General features: G+C 38.3%; 1 protein-coding gene and 1 long non-coding RNA gene across 3 annotated transcripts in view; both read left to right on the top strand.

Annotated features, from left to right (window-relative positions):
- The window catches only part of LOC136853268 (tubulin alpha-3 chain-like), a 40,638-nt gene extending 38,435 nt beyond the window's left edge, over positions 1 to 2,203 (top strand). For both annotated transcript variants that reach the window (XM_067128640.1, XM_067128634.1), the window contains exon 8: positions 1,390 to 2,203. In XM_067128640.1, coding sequence (XP_066984741.1) covers positions 1,390 to 1,689 — 300 coding nt within the window. In that variant the 3' untranslated portion in view covers positions 1,690 to 2,203. The remainder of the gene's footprint in view (positions 1 to 1,389) is intronic.
- A 10,948-nt stretch (positions 2,204 to 13,151) lies between these two features.
- Positions 13,152 to 17,919, top strand: part of LOC136853252 (uncharacterized) — a 52,447-nt gene continuing 47,679 nt past the window's right edge. Inside the window, exon 1 of the long non-coding RNA XR_010857398.1 lies at positions 13,152 to 13,538. This is a non-coding gene — a long non-coding RNA (uncharacterized lncRNA). The remainder of the gene's footprint in view (positions 13,539 to 17,919) is intronic.

Here is a 17,919-nt window from a genome sequence, read left to right as displayed (position 1 = left end):
AGATGGCTATAATTCCCATCCACTCTTTACCTCTCAACTGCTCAAAAGGCTACAATCCCCATTAACTCTTTACCCCTCCACTCGTCAAAAGGCTATAACCCCCATCAACTCTTTACCCCTCCACTGGTCAAAAGGCTATAACCCCCAACAACTCTTTACCTCTCAACTGGCCAAAAGGCCATAATCCTCATCAATTCTTTACCCCTCGACTGGTCAAAAGGGTATAACCCCCAACAACTCTTTACCCCTCCACTTTTCAAAAGGCTATAACCACCAACAGCTCTTTACCCCTCCACTGGTTAAAAGTGTATAACCCCCATCGACTCTTTACCCCTAAACTAGTCAAAATGCTATAACCCCCCCACAATTCTTTACCCCTTCACTGGTCAAAAGACTATAATCCCCATCAACTCTTTACCCCTTCACTGGTCAAAAGGTTATAACCCCCATCAACTTTTTACCCCTCGTCTGGTCAAAATGCTATAACCCCCATCAACTCTTTACCCCTCCACTGGTCAAAAGGCTATAACACCCAACAACTCTTTACCCCTCCACTGGTCAAAGGCTATAACACCTAACAACTCTTTACCCCTCCACTGGTCAAAAGGCTGTAACCCCCATGAACTCTTTACAACTCCACTGGTGAAAGGGTTATAACCCCCATCAACTCTTTACCCCTCCACTAGTCAAAAGGCTGTAGCCATCAACAACTCTTTACCCCTCCACTTGTCAAAAGGCTATAAACAACAACTCTTTACCCCTTCCATTGATCATTGTTGCACTGGTAGTTTATAGTATATGGTAATCTCTTTAATGTTCAGCATAATTGCAATTTTTTAATAAATAGTTTATTTGCATTTTTCATGAGTGTAGTGTATGGAGATGTTTAATGAAAACGTGCACTATATTAGTTAGATTCAAATGATTGGTCTTTTGTTTTAGATTAAGTAAGCCAGCCTTGTGCTGGCACAGTCTTTTAGCAAATACGTTCATCAATATAGTATTTATATAACGGAAATATAAATACTGTCGATCTTTAAGATATTTATAAAACCTGACATTGCAAAGAAGCAAGTGAAATACATGGCATTATTGAATTGTTGTATTTAACATTCTAAATAATAATTTGCCAAATTAGATACACGTTTTATACTTAGAAAGTATGACAGCACGTTTTATACTTAGAAAGTATGACAACAAATAACTGATGAGTTGTTTATTATTGTCAACTTGTACTATATTTCTGTGGTTCATAAGTTATTTTAACATATAATACCTCTCTCAAGACCAGGATTATATGGTAATCAACTTTTTTTTGTAGTACTTGAACCAGTTTTGTTTTTGACATGGCCATTATGAAAGATAATTAATTAGATCCTTTCTCTACAGGTTGGTATCAATTATCAGCCTCCTACCGTAGTACCTGGAGCAGATCTTGCCAAAGTTGCACGTGCTGTGTGTATGCTCTCCAACACCACAGCCATTGCTGAAGCTTGGGGTCGTCTCGACCATAAATTTGATCTTATGTATGCTAAGAGAGCCTTTGTCCACTGGTATGTTGGTGAGGGCATGGAGGAAGGTGAATTCACAGAGGCCAGAGAGGATCTCGCTGCCCTGGAAAAGGATTACGAAGAGGTGGCTATTGATAGCCTCCTGGATGGCGAGGAAGAAGCCCTAGAAGAAATGTAGAAACACAAAGAAGAACGTTGAGTTGAACCTCGCCACTGCCACCTGTGCACTTAGATGTCAAGCTCATTGCCCCTTTCATGAAATGGTGTTTGGGATGCGCAAACACACCCACAGAGGAAAAGGGAAAGCGCTTCATTTTTAGGTTGCTAGCACATTGTCTCCGCTCTAGGGGCAGTGGGGGAGAGGTCATCCAAGATGCAGTTACTGGAGCGTGCTTCATTCTGCGAGTGGAAAAAGCCTTTTGATATTCATGAGTGTTTGGAAAGCTTTAATTGTACTAAAAAGATTATTTTACATTTTTTTCTATAAGAGAAATCAGTGGTAGCTCTTACGGAGTGCGATATAGATAAAATACAATTATTACGTTCCAGTTTGAGATTATTTTATTCCAACTTTATGTCATTTTCCAAAGAGTTTGTTTCTGACTTTTAAAATAATTTCGCTACTTTTTTTGTACCGTCTAGTGGAAGTAGGGAACCCTGTTTCCACTACAATAAAACTAAATGCACTTGAAGAAGTAGTCTCATTCTTGATAACCTTACATAAATGTTGGAGATATGTAGTTATTGATTGATTATTGTTGCTAAAACTGGCGCCACGTGGAGATATGTAAGCCAAGGATCTTATTATTCCAGAAGGCAATAACTAAATATTGTACTGTTGTAATCCTAAAATTTTTAATTGTTTTCCAGTAATTTTTGTTTGTTAATAGTTAATCTCAGAATATACAATGATATCAAATATACAAATTAGGTTAAGATTACCAGTTACAAAATACTGTACAGGGTGTGGTGAAACTTGAAAGTTTTAGGCCCACATTCGGTACGATTTCATTCAACCTAAGCCCTCCTGCCCTAGCTTTGAATGAGACCAAGTTACAGTGCTGAGGAGTTTACTAACTTACTTAAATGTACCATGAAGTCAAGAAACATTATATTCTTTCCAACAAAGTGCAGTTGAGAAACAATCAACTATATTTCCTGCACCAATTCTTTTTGGGTGATGCCACACGGGTTCACAAATACGCAATTAAAAAGTTTAACACATATAATTAATATTTAAAGGACACAACAATCATCCAAGTTACATTAAGAAGCAAGAAAACATTAACATATTACTGCAAAAATTGACAAAACGTTACGTTACTTCGATAGAGGAAAACATAAATAGCCAAAAAAAAGGGGGATTTCAGAATATTCTTATGAAGGAATTACTGCAATGACGACGACAGTTCACGCGGTGATGGGGCTGGATTTTACGAGAATTTCTTCTACAACTTGCCTTCCTGGAGTTTGCTGCGAAACAGGCCGAGCTTCATGTTCTCACCCTGGAAGAAAACTCGGGAGCAGTACATTGGATAGCACAGTTGTCACATCTACAAAACTACAGGGTTACGTAACAAACCATCAACTAAAACACAAACATTAAGTTGTTTAATCGTAACCCAACATACAAAAAAAAAGGGTTTCGTCCAGAAGGCAAGCTTAAACTACTGGCATGTGCCCTTACAACAAGAAAATAACATATACATTCTCCACAGGAAGAAGTTTGACAACACTGCAATCAGACGTCATTTAATTTTATAGAGATGGATAAAATTTGTGAAAAAGGTGTTTTACTACTTTAAATATTAATGTACTAATTTATACAAACTCATTGCTATAGTTAATATAATAAAAACTTCTTCTGTGGAGCAAAACAATCACATCAACGTAATTTTCCATAGAAACTGGGAAATACATCAAAAATAAGTATTCAAGAAAACTAGGAAATTTTATTCAAGGGGAATAAATGGCAATTTTTTGACATTCTCCCCAAGAAAGAATCACAATTAAAAGTAATCACAACTGCACCCAGGAGCGAATTCAATTGAATAACGCTATGCAGCTGTGACCATCTTAACACATCAAAAATTTAAATCAAATATACATTTTAGAGTACATCCATAGAAATTAAATCCTTTCTCTCTTGATCACAGCGGATTGCTGCTGCACGCCGAGGTCTAGTACCACTCAGAGGCACACTATCTGGCTCCTGAGTTACGACACTATCAAATTCCCTCTCGGGTAATTCCAGAAGTACGAGCTTTGTGATTGATCTCATGTATAGTTTATTATTCACTCTCACTTCTACAGACCTAATCACACCATCAGACGATGGAAACAGCTGGGTAACCTTACCCAATGAGAGGAGGGATCTATAGCCTTTCCCAGATGATCTTCTAAGTCTACCATCACTATGTCCCCAACTTTCACATTTTCAGAGAGATAATCACTAGAATTAAAATGTCTCTCTCTCAAGGACACTAAATAGTCTCTTTTCCAAGAGTTCTCAAATTTTCTTAGCACTGATGATAATCTAAAATATTGTTCTCTAAGATCACTTGAACTCATGAAATCTGGGTCATCAGTTGCTGAATTGTTAAGAGGAGGGGAAATACAAATATTTCGCCCATAAAGTAACATGGAGGGAGTCAAAGCCTCACAATCTCGATCAGAGGAGAGATAAGTCAGTGGTCGAGAATTTATCACAGCTTGAAACTCAACAAGTAGAGTTCTCAACTCTTCAAAGGATACACGTTTGTGATATAAGGCTTTGGACAAACATCCCTTTAGAATTCCAATAAGGCGTTCATAAAAGCCTCCAGACCAGGGGGCTCGCGGTGTAATGAACTTCCAATTAACACAATTTCCTTCAAGGTATGACTTTACCTCTGGTTCATCCATAATTTCCTTCAGGAAATTATTAAATCCAACAAAATTCCTACCATTGTCAGATATAATCAGACTCGGCAGAGAATGATATGCTACAAAGCGTCGAAAAGCCAGTAGGAAATCGGAAGCAGTCATGGAATGAGTCAATTCAAAATGAACTGCCCTGCTCGTAGTACAGGTAAATAGACATATAAAGACCTTCTCCTCCAAGCCAGTCTCATGATCAAAAACATTAATAGCACCAGTATAATCAACTCCTACTGATTGAAAGATCTATCATATCTCACTCTTTCTGTGGGTAATGGTGGAGGAGGAGGCAAACACAACCGTTTCTTGGTTAACTTCTGACACAAAACACACTTTGACAGAATCGATTTGATAACTTGTCGTGCTTTCGGTACCCAAAAAGTTTCTCTCAACAATACCAGTACAGAATTGACACCACAATGGTGATGATGTCTATGCAAATGTTCAACTATCAACACTGTTAAATAACTTCTGGAAGGCAATAACATTGGGCACTGAGTATCATAAGACATGGAAGCGTTTTTCATGCGACCCTGAGACCTAATTAGATTTTCTCATCAACAAATAAGTTCAACTGATTACAGAAATTCTTAATATCCATGGACACTCCATGTGAATTCTTATCACAGAGGTACATTCTGGTAGTAGAAAAATGTTACTTCTGTTCAAGGAGGACAAGTGCTTTCATTTCGTTAACAACAAACTTAGAACCTTTACTGCATTTATTAAAAAAAGCAATATTGACCTCATGATACGTTTAAGCTTACTTAAATTACTGTAACGTGGGATGTCAATTAATGGGGTTGGAGGGTTAACAAACTTAGGTTCTGAAAGAATTTCATTAACATGCACAGTTTCTGTAGCTAAAGATTGGGGATAATCACCAGTTAAAAGCCATTTAGGCCATTCCACCATAAGGAATTTTGCGCTAAATCTTTACTAGTACTACCTCTGGATAGAATATCAGCTGGATTATCCTTAGAGGGGGTATACCGTAGAGGAAACTTGAATTCATTAATTTCAGTGACTCTGTTTCGTACATAGGGAATTTTACTATTATTATTCTTCACCCAACAAATAGAAACCATGGAGTCACTCCAGAGAGTGCAAGAACTCAATCTCAAATCATCATTCTGCATTAATCTTCCAGCAAGTTTCACACCCAAGGACAAGGCTGTCAATTCCAAACGCGGAATAGTCTGTTTAGGGTTTGGTGCAACTTTACACTTACTGACCAGTAAATTGCTTACACTTCTCTTGAAATCAATCACATAGGCAGCAGCTCCATATGCCTTGTTAGAGGCATCACAAAATACATGTAAGTGGGAACCTTCAGGATGTACAACAAACCTAGGAAACTTTAAACTTTCTACATTTCTAATACACTTGCAAATTTCATCAAACCTTGAACATAATGATTCTGGCAAAGGGTCATCCCACCCGTAGTTACTCCACAAACATTTAAGAAAATATTTACCTCTCACCTGTATTGGTGACAATAATCCTAGAGGATCAAACATTCGAGCTATTACTGATAAGACTTTTCGCTTGGTTAAAGGTCCTTTATACTCACAATTTACTTCCTTCAGTGACATCTCATCTTGTGTTAGATACCACTCTAAACCCAAAACGTTCACTCTTTCTTTGATAACATCTATGGTTCTGTTAAACCCTGAATCATTACTGACCCATTCTTGTAGAGGCATATTAGCATCTTCAAGAATCTCATTTATTACTGGATACTCATCCATCAAGACTGACACATTCTTGTAAGTTTTACTAAAATTATCTACATAGAAATTCTTCATCAGAGATGATGCAAGGGGATTATCATGTAAAGATAAATGATGCAAAAGGGTTTGCTGTAAGAGAAAGGGGAGCATGTAGCTCCAAAACAAACTACACAAAACCGGTAAGTTACAGTAGACTTCAAATCGGAGGGATCAGTTATCCATAGAAATCTGCAATAATCACGACAGTCAGGTGAAATGCCTATCCTTAAAAAGGCTTTACTGATATCTGAAATCACAGCTACTGGGTTTGTACGGAAACTCAACAGGGCATCAAAAAGTTTAGTAGTTAATGAGGGACCAGTTAATAAACAATCATTTAAGGAAAGTTCTCCTTTAGCCTTGGAAGAAGCATTAAAAACTATTCGAATGGGAGTTGTTTCTGAATCCTTCAATACAGCATGGTGGGGTAAATAATGCCCTATAATAGGGAGCCTGAGGGAATTAATTCTATAAACCCAGACTGAACGTAATCTTTGATAATCTTATCATAATGAGCATACAAGGAGGGGTCAGATTCGAATCTATGTAGCGAGGAATTTAATTGACCAATGGCTATTCTATAGTTGACAGGCGGTCTATTTTCATCTTTAAATGGTAAGGACACTTCATACTTATTGTCAACCCTTTTACTTTATCCTTAAAACACTTAACTGATTCTCTTTCTTCAGGACTAATTTCAGATTGACGAATACCAACACTTTCTAAATCCCATAATTTTCTAACTTCACAACAAGAATTAATAGGGATTTCCTCTACTTCTATTCTTGAACAACATACATTTGATGTAGTAATCTCATTAGATTCTACATCGTCATAAGACCAACTAGGAAGAGGTCCAAAATTAGTGCACCGCCAGAACTATTCAATATCTGTATTCCAGAGCAAATTTGACTGTTGTGAATGAATTTTCCATAGTAATCAGCTCCAATGACCAATTCTATACCATTCACTTCATCTGAATTTAAATCATTATCTGCTAATTTTATGCCTTTACTCGTCAAGAACGCAGCTGACTTACTTAAACCTGGAGAATAAATTCTGAATTAACTCTATCGAATGCAATGGCATTAATGACAGTACGAATCTTACCTAGTCTCACCACAACTCTTACTATATTACAATTGACTTCCATGGCATCACTGCCAAATGGTTTTACCTTTAAGGCTACTGTTGCTATGGGCGGTAGACTAAGCTTATGAGCTAATTCCTTTGCAATAAACGTTCTTTGTGCACCAGAATCAAAGAGTGCTCTCCCAAAGGAACGATGTCCATTCCCTGACACAATTACATTAGCAGTAGGAAGAGCAGTCGAAACAGAACTCTTATTAGTCTGCGAATGATCAATACCCAAAGAAGCAGTCATAACTACTGGGGAATCACCTTTACTTACAGCACCTTTAGAATCATTATGAGATTTCCCAGAATTAACATTTGACTTACTAACATTAGTACTATTTACACTCAACTTTGGTGGAGCAGGATTAACAGGGTTTTCTGTTTTCTTACAAATCATTGGGTAATGAGGTCCATCACATATATTACATTTCGGTTTGTTTCTACATTCAGAGAATAAATGACCTCCTTTGAGGCAAGCAAAGCACAATCTTAAATATTTAACTCTGTCCCTTCTACTATCAATGGTTTTGAAAGTCTTACAATCATGAGAGGCATGGTTCGATGAGCAAAACACACAATTATGGTAAGAACTACTATTACTAGGCTTACTGTTACTTTGTTGTGCTCTCTGCACGTTTTGCACATTTGAGGGAATCACTTTAGAATAGTTACCCTGATCACGTTTTTCTTATTAGAATTCTCACCTTGTAACAAAATTCCATTAATTCACAAACATATTTCAAACCTGAGGAAATTTGCTTTAAATCAAGAGACATACTATTGTTTATTAGCTATAGCCTTACGTGTTTCAGGTGATAATTTCTCGCATATTATACTAGTGAAAATGGGGTTCATGGCCTCTACATCTAAATTCAATGTGTTCATTTGTAAGATAATCTTCTCATATTCCAATTTGAACGTGTTCAAATCCTCTATTGTATGACTGGGAGGGACTAAATGCGTTAATTTGGACATAAGTCTACGTTTCAATTTGTCCTTATTATCATACTTCTCCTTAAGGGTCTGAATAGCTACTGAATAATTGGCATTAGTGACAGGCAAACCTTCTATGGCTTTAAAGGCGTTATCCTTTAAACTAGCTCTGAGGGTAGAAAACTTAATCACATTGGAAATATCCCTACGATCGTGAACTAAACTGTTAAATATATCCCAAAATGCAAGCCATTGTTCTTCCCCACCGCTAAATTCAGGTATCTTAATTGCTGGGAGTTTAGGGGGAGGGAGAGGGTTAATGGGAGCCGAAGGAGGAGGCAAAGCGGGCTGTTGATTTATATCTCCCGTGTCAATCTCGCTCATAGTTTTCTGTGCAGTAGCAATAGCTTTCCTTACACATCTAGTTATTGCTCTATAACTTCTACATAAACTATCATATTCACTATCCTGTGAAATAATCGTCACATTCTGTGACCAACTATCTTCAAAACGTCGTAGACCCTCAATAAGACAACGTTCATACATTACAAGGGTCGATTTTGGTGTATCAGTATCACCAATGCAGTTATCTGTCTCATCAAGCAAATCTTGTAAGGAAATAATTTCCCTTTCAATAACTACCCTAATCTTGGAATCCATTTTCTTGTTAATGGATCAATAAGAAACTTGCTCAAATATCAAAATGTATGGCAAATTATCTGAACCCGATTGAAAATATAACTAATCTTATTCATAGGTCGAATAACATTCACTGAATGATAGATAATTTGACCACGTGCTCTTCATCACTTCACAAAATACATCTGGTCACGAAAACCTAAGTTCAAAATAGCTACGAAATTCAACAAGAATTTCTTTACAGAGTGATCACTAAATATGAACAATAATGTTCCATAAACAATAGATTACTTGGCAAAACACCAAGTAATTCAATACCTTACCCTGCTCACCAAATAACTTTGGACACGTGCCAGCTACACTAAAATGACTTTATAGCCATCCATCACCAACGTGAACTTTATCGTAAATTATCTTTAACATCCAAAAATCCTTTGTGAATCGTTATGGCATCCGGTTCGTTCGAAGGACCAAAGCAAAGTACTACTTAATTCAGCAAAGAATGTGGTGAAACTTAAAGTTTTAGGCCCACATTCGGTACGATTTCATTCAACCTTAAGCCCTCCTGCCCTAGCTTTGAATGAGACCAAGTTACAGTGCTGAGGAGTTTACTAACTTACTTAAATGTACCATGAAGTCAAGAAACATTATATTCTTTCCAACAAAGTGCAGTTGAGAAACAATCAACTATATTTCCTGCACCAATTCTTTTGGGTGATGCCACACGGGTTCACAAATACGCAATTAAAAAGTTTAACACATATAATTAATATTTAAAGGACACAACAATCATCCAAGTTACATTAAGAAGCAAGAAAACATTAACATATTACTGCAAAAATTGACAAAACGTTACGTTACTTCGATAGAGAAAAACATAAATAGCCAAAAAAAGGGGGATTTCAGAATATTCTTATGAAGGAATTACTGCAATGACGACGACAGTTCACGCGGTGATGGGGCTGGATTTTACGAGAATTTCTTCTACAACTTGCCTTCCTGAGTTTGCTGCGAAACAGGCCGAGCTTCATGTTCTCACCCTGGAAGAAAACTCGGGAGCAGTACATTGATAGCACAGTTGTCACATCTACAAAACTACAGGGTTACGTAACAAACCATCAACTAAAACACAAACATTGTTGTTTAATCGTAACCCAACATAAAAAAAAAGGGTTTCGTCCAGAAGGCAAGCTTAAACTACTGGCATGTGCCCTTACAACAAGAAAATAACATATACATTCTCCACAGGAAGAAGTTTGACAACACTGCAATCAGACGTCATTTAATTTTATAGAGATGGATAAAATTTGCGAAAAAGGTGTTTTACTACTTTAAATATTAATGTACTAATTTATACAAACTCATTGCTATAGTTAATATAATAAAAAACTTCTTCTGTGGAGCAAAACAATCACATCAACGTAATTTTCCATAGAAACTGGGAAATACATCAAAAATAAGTATTCAAGAAAACTAGGAAATTTTATTCAAGGGGAATAAATGGCAATTTTTTTGACACAGGGTTATAAACAAATAACAGGAGGGGAAATTAAATGTTTACTAACTTATTTCACGCAACCCTTTAATCATATTCAACTTTACTTGCAGGGTCGAATTTCTCCCAAAAATGTCTTGAATACAGAATCAGCAGAATGGCTGGAAACAACTGTTCATGCATGTGCACCTCTGACCCATCGGCAAGAAGTAACTGCCTTCCTCAATCTTTTGTGCACCGCGATCAACAAGAATGATAAAACTGGGAAGTGTTCATCTCTGTATGACTTAAGAGTTCCTGAGAATACCTAGCCTGAATGGCTACGTAAGTGGGAGGTCGAGAAATTGTGAGGCCCAGCGTCTTCAGAGGTCCAGTGGCTCTAATGAAACACTTGGGCACTGAGGTGCGGAACCAAGTGCCCAAGGTAATCTCAAGTGGTGCTGTGGTGGGAAAACCGTAAATGTGAGTGACAGTTTATAACTGGTAACTTAAAAAGGCGCAGAGATGAACCAACTCGTTCAGATGAGACTTAGAAGCTTATATTCATAGTAACAGCAGTGTCATAGGGCAAAATATCTCAGAATGGTGGAATGCTCGAAAAAATAGTAGGTTCAAGATTGTGTTGGCTCTGTTTTGAAAATTGTCATGTTAAGCATTTCACGACTATTCGTTAACATTTTTTGTTTACTAATAAGCTCTGAATTGTCAAGTATTTTGATTTTTGCTGTAGTATATGTACTCATCTTTCAGATCAAAGTAGTGGGTGATTAATTATAAATGGGAAGCCTTGATGTCGAAGACCCCAGATTATAGGTTCAATTATTTATATAAGAATTATATATATATATATATATATATATATATATATATATATATATATATATATATATATATATATATATATATATATATATATATATGTGTATATATATATATATATATATATATATATATATATATAATTTGTTTTTCATGGAGATAATAAGAGCGTGTTTTCATAAAAAGTATGTATTCATATGTATCTGGAAACATATAAGAATTTTATTCATAGAAATAAGATCATTCATTATAGATTCATTGTTTATTGTCTAATGAGTCATTGTCAATTGATAACTAAAAAATTTAGAATAAGTTTTCTTTATTAAAAAAAGAATAGGAAGATTTTTTATTACAATAGCCACAAAGGACAAAATTAGTCTTGTACTGACCTCAAAACTTTTATTCTGAAAGCATTAACCTACTTGTCTGAAAGTAGGTTAATACATTTACAACTTGCAAAGTTAGTTAAAAATCTTAAAAATTACACAAATTTTATTATCAAACTAGGAGATATATGAAACAAATATCAAAAGCACAGTAGACCATACATCTGATCTAATTATGAACATTCTTCTTTCGACCTTCTTAGTCCCACTGTATAGCAGGGTCGGCCGCTCGAGTCAACTTTCTCCATCTGTTTCTATTCCTAGCATCTTCTTTCCCCAGTCCCACCTCACCCATATCCCTCCTCACTACATCTATCCATCTGATCCATTGACACCCCAACGCTCCTCACCCCCCTCCCCCATCACTGGCATGTTCTTAGCTCTCTCGGCTGGTTCCACCTCCTCTCTTCTTATTACATGGCCATAGTATCTCAAACGAGCTTCCCTAGCCTTCTCCTTTACATTACATATACCACACATTCTTCTTATATCTTGACTCTCCCTCCTTTCCAGTAGTGATATTCCTCACCACATCCATCCATCTGATCTGTTGACGCCCCACACTCCTCCTCCCCATCACTGGCATGTTCTTAGCTCTCTTGATTGGTTCCACCTCCTCTCTTCTTATTACATGGTCATAATATCTCAAACGAGCTCCCCTAGCCTTCTCCTTTACATTACATACACCACACATTCTTCTTATATCTTGAATCTCCCTCCTTTCCCCAGTGATATTCCAGCAATCCATCTCACCATCCTCATCTCGGTGCTTCCCAACAGTCCCTCCTATTTCCTCTTCAGTGCCCAGGTTTCTGCCCCATATAATAGTACGGGCCTGATAACTGTCTTATAAATCTTCATTTTGAGCTTTAATGGCATATTTTTTATCTAAAACAACTCCAGTTACGTCTCTCCATTTTCGCCATGTTTCTTTCACTGTCCCACAGTTTTCTCAGTGCCTCCCTCTTCTGTTATTATTGATCCCAAATAGTTAAACTCATTGTTCTGCTTTAGCACTATACCATCTTCCACTTGAATGTTTACCTCTTCATGTCCTTCTCTACTACTAGTCATTAGCTCTGTCTTTCCAATGTTCACTTTAAATCCTTTCTTTTCTAGGGCTCCTTTCCGTGCTAAAACCCTTCTCGCAGTTCTGTGTCTGCTATAATGACTAAATCGTCAGCAAACAACAGATCTCACTGTTCATCGTTGTTCCTTAATTCTGATGTCAGTGTCTCTGTCTATAACGACGAAGAACAAGAATGGACTCAAATCTGATTCCAAATTGTTATGAATATTGTGGCGCTGTAAAATAATCGTATCACATTCATGGGTCATATTCTTGAAAATTGTTTTTAGCCCTACTCCAGCACAATTATTGACCTCGGGTAAATATGAAGTTATCATTATATACCTTCCTATGAATTCTAATGGTTTACTTCGACATAATTCACTCATATGCCATGCAACTGGCAATGTAAGGAATAGTATTCTACACAGGAAAATATTTACTTTTATAATGGGAGGGTTACCGTCCAATGTCTTCATCGTAAGTGAACCGTCGTGGTTGCGTGGTCGCTGGTAGAAGTGGAGAGATTGTGTACTTGTGTTCGAAGGATTGAACTCTGGTCTTGGTTGTAGGTTAACAATTTAGTGTTGGAATCAAGAGAGATTTATCCCTTATTTAGCCTTATCGATCGATATTATGAGTTTTTCCTTTCGTTACCCACATGTAGTTTGTTTTGCCTTCTTTGCCCCATACTAGTTCCTGTGCTTATTTCCGTTAAAGCATGCTTGCCTGTCAAGTGAAGGTCGTACTTTTACCGAGCTACAAGCTATTAACAATGGTGACGACGTACTACAAGCTCTTAGACGATTACTGATTCCAGAATTACCACGGATTCCTTCGGGGATGAACAGAAGTCATGTGAGTTAATAATAAAATACAGTTAAAGTCAATGTTTGGCCTAGGCTAGGATGGTGTTGCCGTAATCCGACGGTCGTTTGTGCATCTTGTAGACAACCTACTCTGATCCCCAGATGCGGTGAGTGATTTCCTTTTATCATAATTTTTCATAATTTTGTAAGAGGCCTGGGTGCACATAATCCTTTTAATCCCCAAATCTCACAGAAGCACTGGGATTGTTTAGCGTAGGCCCATTGAATGCTAGTGTCGCTCATCTAGAAATAGGCCTAAGGTGTTGACGGCGAAAAGGAATATGTCTAGCAGGTTTCATGGATCCTGATGTGTTTTGTCTTTCTGGTTGCATTTGCATCCGTGTGTTAACACACTCATCATATGAAGGTTTTACAAATTTCCATAAACCCTACTAAATTAAACATCAGCTCAGTTAATTGAGTTTCCAACGAAAGTAAAAGATGTCATAAGTAGCTAGCCTACGTCCTTTTTACGAACAAATGCTGGTAAATTTACAGTTTCGGTCAAATTCACATTTCCGATATAAAATTACGTTTTCCGTAGCTTAAATAGTGTACTTTCAACGAATCTGACCTTTATTTCTACCGCAAATGATTAGATTTAGAGATACATGGCCGCCATGGGTACCGCTCTCAGTTTGGTGGTGTAACGCGCACGCCGCTTATGCACATTTTAAATGATTGTTGCAAGCTCGTATGTTCTGGCAAGCGGTAATATTGCTGCTGCGCGCTTGCCACAGGGGTTACAGGGAACGAAATTTTACCCTAACGTCCAGTTACAGTTTCGGTGAAATTCACGGCCGAAACTGCAATGTTACCCTTTTCGTTAACCACTTCACTTACCTTAAATAGATGGTAGTACTAAATGTTCACGAAGAAAGGTATTCACAACCTGTGGAGTTCCATTGTAATGTTCATGGAAACGACCAATAGCCTCAAAGTAAGACAGAGAACACCCACTGCAGACGTGCACGACGGAATCCATGGCAGTCAACTGAAGCACACTTTTGTAGAAAGCCGGCTTATTCCAAAATCGCAGTTAATTGGATATTCTTGAAACAAAGCAACCAATCAGGTTTCAGGATTTGTACCGTACTTATAATTCATAACGAAAAACAAAAGACGATTAGGCATTTTTACCCACAATACATTGACAAAAAACAAAAACGCATCAGCAGAAAAACTGACATGGCAGCATAAACGCATCCTTCGATAACAACAAGGCACAATATTCATCGGCAAATATCTCCGTAACTCTTAATTTGCGGAAGATGCGAGTAAGTATTTCGTATGAATCATGACAAAAATATATGATAGCAAGTAAAAAAATATTAGATATCCGAATTTGACCGAAACTGTAATAATACCCAAATGCTTTCTGTAATTATAAATCTAACAAGAATTTTAGCAGAGCTTGCTTACGGTAATTCAAAGCCGGCTGTCCGCGGTGAGCTAGACTATGGCAATTGACGTTTTCCTATGTTATTTTACTTGCTTTACAAGAATTTAAGGTATTATTTTACTTATGGACATTAATTGCTTTCAACATAAAATATAGGTTTTTCTGTTGTATTATGATGTGATTTGAATGATTTTGAGGTTTATTTCCATCGCAGATGAATACTTATCCTTCCCGGTAAATGATATACTGTATACAAAATTAATAAAATTATGACTTGTCAGAATATTGCACCTTCTCTCCATAGCTAATACGGCAAAACTGTAATCAGTAAACACAGTTTTGCCGTATTAGCTATGGAGAGGGGGGTGCAGTATTCTGACAAGGCGTAATTTGATTAATTTTGTATATATCATTTGCCAGGGAAGGATAAGTATTCATTTGCGATGGAAATAAACCTCAAAATCATTCAAATCACATCATAATACAACAAAAAAACCTATATTTTATGTTGAAAGCAATTAATGTCCATAAGTAAAATAATACCGTATTTAAAGTAATATTTTGTCATGGTTTTGTAACTGTTGTCATTAACCTGGCTTGAATTGCCTCAAGGCAGGTAGGTCTAAGCCAGCATTCTGTTGCGGTAATCTTTCACCCTCTCCATATGATACGGCAAAATTGTAACCAGGAAACATAACGTACCCTAGAGGTGTTTATTGATTACAATTTTGCCGCATTAGCTATGGAGGTGGTGGGGGAGGGGCGGGCTTGGCGCGGAATGTCAGCTTGAACCTACCCTGCGTTAGGTAATTCAAGTCGTGTGGTCTTCAAAGGTCAATTACAGTTTAGTTACAGCAATGGCCGACAAAATATTACTTTAAATTCTTTGTAAAGCAAGTAAAATGACATAGAAAAACGCCAATTGCCACAGTCTAGCTTCACTGACAGCCGGCTTAGAATTACTTTTGCGCACAATCAGTAGACTATAGCTCTGTTTTCTGCTACCAGATTTGGAAAATATATTGCATAGGGTCAACCTGCCCATTATAATCATATAATAATCTGGTAATTCTAAAATTAACCAGGTGAAGACATGGCAATTGACGTTTTCTTATGTTATTTTACTTGCTTTACAAGAATTTAAAGTCATAGGTTGTAACTAAACTTAATCGACCTTGAAGACTACACTACTGACAGGCAGATCTAAGCGGCATTCCGTGGCGAGCCCCCTCCCCACCTCCGCATTGGCCAAACCAGTACACACCCATAAAAATGCCAACCTAAGGCACAGTGGGGTGTTTACTGGGGGACAGCGTGGAGTCAGGTCATCGAGGCTTGCAAAGGATGCCGGCTTAGACCTACCCCGCGTTAGGTAATTCAAGTTGTGTAGTCTTCAAAGGTCGATTACAGTAAAGTTACAGCCGGCTGACAAAATATTACTTAAAAATCTTGTAAAGCAAGTAAAATAACATAGAAAAATGTCAATTGCCACAGTCTAACTCACCGCGGACAGCTGGCTTAGAATTACCAATAATCTTTAGGCTAAATGATTCTCTTCAAATTAAAATTGTAATTGCTTGATAAAAAAAAAATTAAGCCCGGAGGCTTTGTGGTTATCCACATAGGCCTAACCTTAAGTGCAGATGTAAGAGATTTTCCTAGGATATTTACTGCACAAGGAACAGAGATTGTTCCTACACAATATAGAAACCATCGACACCATATAGAAACCATCAGTCCTTTACATTAGGAATTACTTACAGCCGTTAGGCAGTTAACTACCATCTGTCAGGCTAGAGTCCCGCCTATGTGGATGTAAACATTCCAATTTGCTTTCGGCCGTCGTGCAGTACAGACGGGTATTCCTCGCTCTCATCCCTGACTTGTTGAGCTGTTTTTTCCCGGTGGGATCGTTCTTTCATTGTTGTGTCTGAATATATGTGTTTATGTTTTATAAGGTATGCAAACCCATGAATCAGACAGGCCTGTGCGCAAGGCTGCCTACCCCCAGCATGTGTGTCCTGGTTTTGGCAGCAAGAGATGTGGAAACATCCTTCCTCGTGCAGGAGGTGTTTGTTCTCGTGAATCTAGTTGTACTGAGTGTTGTTTCTGGTCAGCTGAGCAATGGGTGAAGTTTGAAGAGGGGAAACAGTATCGGAGGAAGGCCGCCAGTGCGTCTTTTGAGGGTTATACGCCCCCGACTACATCTTTGGTGGCTAACCCTTCTTCCTCATTTCTCTCTCCCGGCAAACTTCCCCCTTCTGGCTGTCTTTCTTCGTCTTCCTCACTCGCTTTGGCTTTGTCAAGCATAGAACGACGGGGGGTGGGGGGGGGATGATCAGGACAACCTCCTCTCGGGTGGCCTCTCCTCACTCCGGGGGTTAAATTTTCCCTGAGAGTGAGAGGAATCTCCCTCCACTAACCTGACTGTTCCTTCTTCCAGCTAGGCAGTCGAAGCTCTCCGCAGTCAGCAGGCGAGTGATTTGCAGGTAGCCTGGCGCTCCCTTGGTCTTCCGGGCTCTCCATCCCTGCAGGGCCTCCTGTCCCACTTGGCAAGTGCCCCGGTGGTGACCCACGCTGCTGCTACTGCTGTGACACCATTCCTGTTACTGATGTTCCTGCTGCTTGGGCCGCTCCTGTTACCCTGGGCGATTTGACCACCATCCTGAAGAAGATGATGAAGTTGAGGAAGAGGTCCCATAAGGTGTCGTTGTCGTCATCATCTTGATCATCTACATTTTTGTCGTCGTCGTCTGCTGCCTGCCTCCTCCACTTCCTCTCCAAGGCTCGTCGACCGAATAAGAAGGAGAAGAAGGCTGTCTCCCCCCACCCAAGAAGTCCCTCCCTGTGACTTCTAAGGACTGCCTCCCTCCACAGGGGAAGCAGTGGGATCTCTCATCAGCTCTTCCTGGCTCATGGGTGTGGGAACCAGATCGCTTACCTCACCAGGGTCGAGCGTTTTGGGATT

The sequence above is a fragment of the Macrobrachium rosenbergii genome, chromosome 3 (genome assembly GCF_040412425.1).
Source record: "Macrobrachium rosenbergii isolate ZJJX-2024 chromosome 3, ASM4041242v1, whole genome shotgun sequence".
Taxonomy (NCBI): Eukaryota; Metazoa; Arthropoda; class Malacostraca; order Decapoda; family Palaemonidae; genus Macrobrachium; species Macrobrachium rosenbergii.
The sequence above is the reverse complement of the archived record's forward strand: the minus strand, read 5'-3'. Positions and strand labels throughout refer to the sequence as shown.